At 35.3% G+C, this 7,140-nt stretch overlaps 2 protein-coding genes across 5 annotated transcripts; one reads left to right on the top strand and one right to left on the bottom strand.

Moving 5' to 3' along the window:
• On the top strand, positions 307-2,756 carry LOC107643204. 2 transcript variants are annotated; one of them, XM_016346790.2, is made up of 5 exons: positions 307-424; positions 639-789; positions 1,384-1,477; positions 2,152-2,232; positions 2,321-2,756. In XM_016346790.2, the coding sequence occupies exons 1-5, from the start codon at positions 391-393 to the stop codon at positions 2,456-2,458; spliced, it is 498 nt and encodes a 165-aa protein (XP_016202276.1). In that variant the 5' UTR covers positions 307-390; the 3' UTR covers positions 2,459-2,756. The 2 variants fall into 2 exon arrangements, with proteins under 2 accessions (XP_016202276.1, XP_016202274.1); XM_016346788.2 differs by having other exon boundaries at positions 2,318-2,756.
• On the bottom strand, positions 3,510-7,044 carry LOC107643203 (pentatricopeptide repeat-containing protein At5g13270, chloroplastic). 3 transcript variants are annotated; one of them, XM_021123269.1, is made up of 3 exons: positions 6,812-7,044; positions 5,804-6,254; positions 3,510-5,686 (listed from the first exon to the last, which is right to left on the bottom strand). In XM_021123269.1, the coding sequence occupies exons 2-3, from the start codon at positions 6,103-6,105 to the stop codon at positions 3,808-3,810; spliced, it is 2,181 nt and encodes a 726-aa protein (XP_020978928.1). In that variant the 5' UTR covers positions 6,106-6,254; positions 6,812-7,044; the 3' UTR covers positions 3,510-3,807. The 3 variants fall into 3 exon arrangements, with proteins under 3 accessions (XP_020978928.1, XP_016202273.1, XP_020978927.1); XM_016346787.2 differs by having other exon boundaries at positions 3,510-6,254; XM_021123268.1 differs by having other exon boundaries at positions 3,510-6,249.

The following is a 7,140-nucleotide window of genomic DNA, read 5'->3' as shown; positions in this document are numbered from 1 at the left end:
TACACAGTCATATAATTATAATTATTTTTTTAGATAAAATTAATATAAAAATAATTATTTTTATTAATATAAAGTTATAAGATTAAATACATATGTAAAATAATTTTACACTACAGTATATTAAAATGAAATTTATTTTTTAAATAAAAAACATATAAAAATATTAAATAATAAAAATTATTATTTTATTAAATAAATAAAAAATAAGAGAATCCACCATGTTTATTAACACTTCACTTCCGGCCATTTTTTTAAAAAAATGGAAAATATTCAGATAAATATAATTGTGGTGATTATTTTACAAAGACAAAAATACCGTCTTGACTCTTGTCTGCTTCAGTTGAGTCCCCCCCCCCCCTCCCCCGCAAAATCTCTCTCTCTCTCTCACTCATGGCTGCTTCTTTCGCGCCATTCTTGATTTCAGGTAAACTTTTCCTTCCTAACACATTCTAATTTTTCAAACATCGTGTAATGATCTTCACTCATTTAGTCCATTAATTTTAGGGTTTTTCTTATGGTTTTACTGCTTTCTGTTTCTTGCGCTTATGTCCGATTGATTTCCATCACCAAGTTGAAAGCTTCTTTGGAGTGTAATAATTAAGATATTTTAAGAGGTTTTAGATTTAATTTGGGAATAGGTGGATCTCATGTTAAGTCACCTGAGTTGTGGTCGACAAAGAAAAATTCTTATGGTGTTGGAGTCCACCTTGGACCTAAGCTTGTAGTTCAAAGAAAATCAAACCTTGTGAGCAGGAGGAACCGCACTTCATCAATTTGTGCTGAATACCGGTATGTTCATCAATTTGACTTTATTAGGAATTCAACATCACTTTGTCTTTCAACTGTGTTTTACTTAATTTAATGGAATTTACGTAGTGGTTAATTATTTTTGGCTGTATGCATTCAATTCTATGGTAATGTGCTTATTTCTCATATAAATATCACTTGCTTGGGGCAATTTTATAGGTCTATTAAAATAATACTGATGGAATCCTTTTTATTTGTGATATGTGCACAAATTGTTTTTGTTTCTTTTCAACCTTCTCTTTGACATTAAATAATCATGTAATAATATTCAAGACCGGTTGTTCTGGTTGAACTTGTCAAAGAAAAAGATCAGAGATGAAAAATGGATATTGATGTTGAAAGTTTCTTTCCACAGTTAACTGTTCTTTCTTGTATGATTGAATTTCATGGTTTTCTATGCTATGAATTTAAAAACAATATGAGTGGCCTTTTCTGGAGCTGCATTCTCTGATGAATTAGAAAAAATAAAATAAAAATAAGGACCGGTAACTTGTGGTGATTGGGTGCATGGTATCTGAGAATATTTTGGAGGATCACGTGTAGATTTTCTTTTCATGTTCAGTTTCCCTTTTGCAGTGACAGTAGTGGAGGTGGAGGTGGGGACTTTCTTGCTGGCTTTATTCTAGGTGGTGCGATTTTTGGAACTCTGGCATATGTCTTTGCTCCCCAGGTGATTTCTTGCTTCTTTAATTTTAAAGTTTGGCTAGTTTAACTGAAAAGATGTATGATGAATGTGTTTGAGCTTGAGCTTGAGCTTGAGCTGAGCCTGAGCCTGAGCCTGATATAAGGAAGAGAAAAGGTAGAGATAGATTAATCATGCAGTAGATGACCACTTTTCATTTTCCTTTTCTTCCTTTTTGCAATGAGATGCAACCACATCAGGATGAACTAAGCAATGGACTGTTAATTATTAACTAGCCTGTTGTTTCTTTTCCTAGTGAAACATTGTGCCATGCTTTAAGGGATAAATTTACTTTTCTAAGGACTGAAAAATTAATGTATGAATTTTCTCTGCTATTTGTAATATCATGAATGATTTAGATGTGATGACTTTGAGTTCTAAAACTATGCTGCAAACTTTTCCTTCTTAGTCTTGTTTTATTGTCATGACTTAAAGTAGGTGACTTAAAGTAGGTATATGTGCACTACTTTGAATGGCTTTGAAACGTGTTTATTCCATGTCTATACTGAAGCTTTTCCATCGGGGAAAGAGATTATTCTGCATTATCTATTTTGTTGTATTGCTATTATCTCAATTATTACTGTTTTCTTGCACATATCATTGTTGGCATTTTGCAGTCTTAGTGTTAAGCCCAGATGTTGACTTCATTTTGTGTGATGCAGATCAGAAGATCTCTGCTAAATGAAGATGAATATGGGTTTCGGAAGGCCAAAAGACCAATATATTACGACGAAGGGTTAGAGGTAATTAGGGTTCCCCTGTCCTTTTGATTTAACTCTTCTGTGTCATTGGAATGTGCTGAGTTTGTTATGATTATGTTCCTGAAAGCAGAGGACCCGTATGACCTTGAACGAAAAGATAAGCCAACTAAACTCTGCTATTGACAATGTATCTTCGCGTTTGAGAGGTGGCAATAATGTGCCTGCTGCAAAGATAGAAAGTGATCCTGAAGTGGAGGCTAACATCTGAGGCGCTTCCAGTTTTATACTCTTGTCCCTGATGCTTTGTAGTAGTGGAAATATTACAACCTGAAAATCACATTCCTCGTTATCCGTGATAATTTTTCCTTTCTTTTTTGATGATGGTTCGAAGGGAAAAGACTAGGTGATGAACTCACCGTTAAGCTATCACAATCTTACTCTTGTTTTGAGGATGATTTGGTTATTGGGGAACACTTATGTAACTTGTTGCATATAGAACTCCAGTTACTACTTGCCACTAAACCTTGTTGGATATTGAAATGAATTTAAATCATCCTTTTCATCAAGACCCAAAAAAAAAAGAAAAACGTCAACAATTTACAGTATATATCGTTTGTATGGTTAGGTAAAATTTATTCAACAGTGTAGGTAGTGTAGCTACTAGGGAAAAAACATTGAAACTTGTAAGATGAGCAGCCATAGCTAGTTTCTCAAAGAATTGAGTATAAATCACCAATAATCATATCAGGAACATTCCCCCTACTTTAAATGACGGAATGGCATAAATTTGTTCACCGAAAATTACAAGTGACACAGCAGAGCATACTTGAAAAACGCTGGTATTTATTAGTTGAATGAATTCACTAACACCTCTTTAATTGGTATTTTATAAATCTTTTTCTGAGTGTCAAATCTATCCTTTGGATAATATCCATTGATTATAGCGCTCAGGTCCGAGAAATCATATACAAACGAAAGATAATGAACTCAATTTATTTCGAGCAGATTGAACTATTGAAGACCATATATTTCAACTTCCACCCAACAATCCATCAAAATTGTGTTTTGCAACTGTACGTGTGACCCATATTTAATGGATGTAATGTTACTTCGCCTACCAGTTTATGCCGTTCACAGTCACAGATACACTAATAAAGCATTTGAAAAATCTTTCCACTATAATATTTCACTTTTACTTATTTCTGCTGAAAATAAATCTTTTTTTTACTTGTGACATATATGTCAATTATTTAACTGAAAAGAATGAATGTTGACTGAGCTTGAGCTTGATAGAAGAGTGAGAAAGGTAAACAAATGAATAATGCAGTACATCCATGTTGTTTCATTGCCTATTGAAACGTTTTATACCATGATTTAACGACTAAAGAAGAAAAAGTTCTGAACTTTCTCTTTTATCTGTAATACCATGAATGGTGTGAATTCGTTCCAATAGATACATTCTCTTAATCATGGTAAAACACCGTTTACAAATTTACATGATACATTGTTTGCTTGATCTTGATTGAGTAAAATTGTATTAAATATTGTAGGTAGCTCCTGCAACAAAAAAGAAATTCCTAAATCAAAGCTAGTTTCTCTTCAAGATTTGTGCAGAAATCACCAATAATCATGGCAAGAACATTCCCCAGCCTTTATATGATGGAACCTATTGGCATCTCTCACAATTAATTCACGATCAGTTACCATGGAGACCCTTTTTGCAAATTCATGGCAATCTCTGCATGATCGAGTATTCTTGAAGACCATAATTGGGGTGTCACCTTTGATGCATATGAGACCATAAGCTATAGCTAGTCTCTCACTATGATCAAGTAACTGCTCTTTCCTTTCACTGAAGTCACAGAGTGCGTCCTCTTCATTAAGAAGACACTCCTCACCCTTTTTGACAGCAAAATCAAGCTGTTTTAATTTTGAGTATATCTCCTCTGTTTGAGGGTGGTGTCTATCACCTACCACAAAACGATGGACTTTATGCTTCACAATAATCCAGCTGCAACTTACTTCTTTTCTCAAGTTCCTTTCAGCCATCATCTTTCTAAATTTAGCTGCTTCATCCCACTTCCCAAGCAAAGCATTTAAGTTGAACATGATCACATAAGTAGCAGTGTCTAATGGATCCAGCTGAAGCACCCTTTCGGCTGCAATCATCGCAATCTCGAGATTCCTATGGCTCCAACAACCTCCTAATAAGCTTTTCCAACTCAACACATCAGGTTCAAATGGCAGACTCTTTATCATCTCAAGAGCCTCCTGCAGTAATCCAGCACGAGAGTATATATCAATCATGCAGTTGTAATGATCAATTGTTGGATCCACATTGTACTTGTCACTCATTGAATCCAAAAACTTCTTTCCCTGTCTAACTAGACCTGAATGACTACAAGATGTTAACAAACCAATGAATGTGATAGCATTTGGCCTTACACCCGACTCCTGCATCTCGTTGAAAAGCCTCAGAGCTTCAGAAGCTCTGCCATGATAAGCATGTGCACAAATTATAGCAGTCCATGCAATGTTGTCAGGTTTATCAATAGCCAAAAATGTTTGATGGGCATAGTCTATTTTGCCGCATTTTGAGTACATAGTGATCATAGCACTCTCTCCAGAGAGGCATGCAACTAGCCCCTTTTTTATTGCATCTGCATGAACTTGCGAACCGAAAATCAAATCTGAGACAGAAGAGCATGCTTGAAAGATGCTGGTATACATGAATGAATTCAATAACACTCCCTTACTTCTGAGTGTTCTAAAAATCTCAAGTGCCTTGTCAAACTTACCATTTTGGCAATATCCAGTAATTAGAGCACTCCATGAAAAATCATTTGGTTCACGTATGCTCTCAAAAGCTTGATATGCAGCTTCAAACCTGGCGCATTTAAAATAAAAATCCAGTAGTGGAGTTCCAACCGAGACCTCAGACTCCAATCCAAGTTTCACACTGTAGCTATGAATTTGCCTTCCCATGTTTAAGTCTCCTAAAGCAGCACACGCCTTAAGCACTATTGAAAAGACAAACTCATCCAGTTCTACATCTTCACTTATCATTTTTGCAAACAATAAAACAGCATCTTTGTTCCTTGCAGCTTGAGTATAGCCCAACATCAACCCAGTGCAAGCCACAGCATTTTTTCTAGCCATCTTATTGGTAGCGATTTCAGCACCATCCAACCAGCCACACTTGATGTACATGTTGGAGATAGAGGTCTCGATCAAATCATTGGCAATAACTCCAATCTTTATCAGCTGAGAATGAATCTGCTTGCCAAGACCTAACGATGAAGGATATGTGAAGGACCCTATAAGAGTACTGATGATCGATGTGGGTGGCATAATTCCGAAATCTAGCATACGCAAGAGCAATTTAATAGCTTCATCTATGCGCCCTTCCTCAACATAAGCAGACATGAGGGTGTGCCAAGAAGACATATCTCGATGAATCATTTCATCAAAGAATCTCTCTGCAGCTGCAAAACTCCTGCAATCACAATACATTTGAAGGATGCAATTGTCAATGAACTTATTGGTATTACCCGTTCTCTGAAGTCTATTGTGAAATAATTTTCCATCTGATGAAGCATTCAGTGTTCCACACATTTTAAAGAGGTATTCATATGACCGGGGATTTATCGAGATGCCTGCTGCATCCATGCTTCTGACAAAGTCATGTACTTCTTGAAGCATCCCTTGTTTGGCTAAAGAAATCAAATGCAAGTTTTCAACTTGGCCCTGTTGAACTTTAGGGGTCCTCAAGGATGAATTATTGCATTTCAAAGAGATCCACGAAGGGATTTGAACGAAACTAGCAGGTCTCGGATCCTTACTTTTAGCATTAGCTACCACTACTGTTGAAGAATTGGACATTAGCCCAGAGCACCAGCAAGTTATTGAAGACATGTACTCTATTTGCAATGGTATACCCCTTGATTGGAGCAATCTATCCTTGTACAACTTTTGTGAGATAGAACAAGAGAATCCAATCTGAAAATTAACAAGTTGGATCCCACCCAGCAACAGTTATATATGAGCAATCTGCCAAATCTGCTCTGAAAACAGAAATATAGAGACAGACAGAGTCAAGGGCTGATAAAAAGCATAGGAAGGTTCCAGATTAGATGAAGCATTACATGTTCTCAAGATAGAGAGACAATCAATCAATCAATTCCAGCTCTAAAGCATCACCAACCCTTAATTCTATTTATTAACAACTCATGAATCAAAGAAACTAAAACAAACTGCACCAAAGTCTTAGCAAGACAAAACCAATTCATGTATAAAAATTGTAATGCAGGTGATCAAGCCGGTTTCTTCACAATATTCATTGTATTTTAACAGCATTGCCAATTTCAAAAATACTTAATTTATCTTATGTAGTTGCCACAAACAATTACTGAATTATCATTGAGACATTTTATCAAGCACATGGTGTGCGTCATTTGTATATGAAGTGTGCATGAACAGGCAAAATGAACTGAACTATCAAAAATCAATTCACTAACAATTCATTGAGACGAGTGGAACAAAAATTGTAGCAAGACATAGGCAGTTCATAAATGAAAATCATAATAAAATTTCTTTAAAAAAATGAAAAAGTTGAATGTACCCAAAACCAACACAAGCTTTAATTATTGGCTGCCCATGTTTATAGGATTTGTATGCATCTGATTCGCTTTATTCATTTTTTTCCCCCTACCAAATCCAAATATATTTCCTGCTAAACTTCCTATTTAATTTAATTTAATGACAGTAGTAATATCCATACTTCAACTACCACTTTGATATGTTGACTTTTATTAACACTATATTCTTTCATATTTAACTTAGACACTTAGATTACCATTTATCTATTTATAATATACAAAAGTTATTACGTATGGCACTGTACCACACTAGAATATCATATTCTTGGTACGATCCGGTTTGCAGTTTTTT

The sequence above is a fragment of the Arachis ipaensis genome, chromosome B05 (genome assembly GCF_000816755.2).
Source record: "Arachis ipaensis cultivar K30076 chromosome B05, Araip1.1, whole genome shotgun sequence".
NCBI classification, from domain to species: Eukaryota; Viridiplantae; Streptophyta; class Magnoliopsida; order Fabales; family Fabaceae; genus Arachis; species Arachis ipaensis.
This window is presented reverse-complemented; position numbering and strand designations above follow the sequence as displayed.

Bases quoted from the DNA above. Each gene is read 5' to 3' on its own strand.
- LOC107643204 (XM_016346788.2), top strand. From the start codon at position 391: ATGGCTGCTTCTTTCGCGCCATTCTTGATTTCAG. The intron at 425-638 runs GTAAACTTTTCC...ATTTGGGAATAG, and splicing joins CGCGCCATTCTTGATTTCAG to GTGGATCTCATGTTAAGTCA. The intron at 1,478-2,151 runs GTGATTTCTTGC...TGTGTGATGCAG, and splicing joins CATATGTCTTTGCTCCCCAG to ATCAGAAGATCTCTGCTAAA.
- LOC107643203 (XM_016346787.2), bottom strand. From the start codon at position 6,105: ATGTCTTCAATAACTTGCTGGTGCTCTGGGCTAATGTCCAATTCTTCA.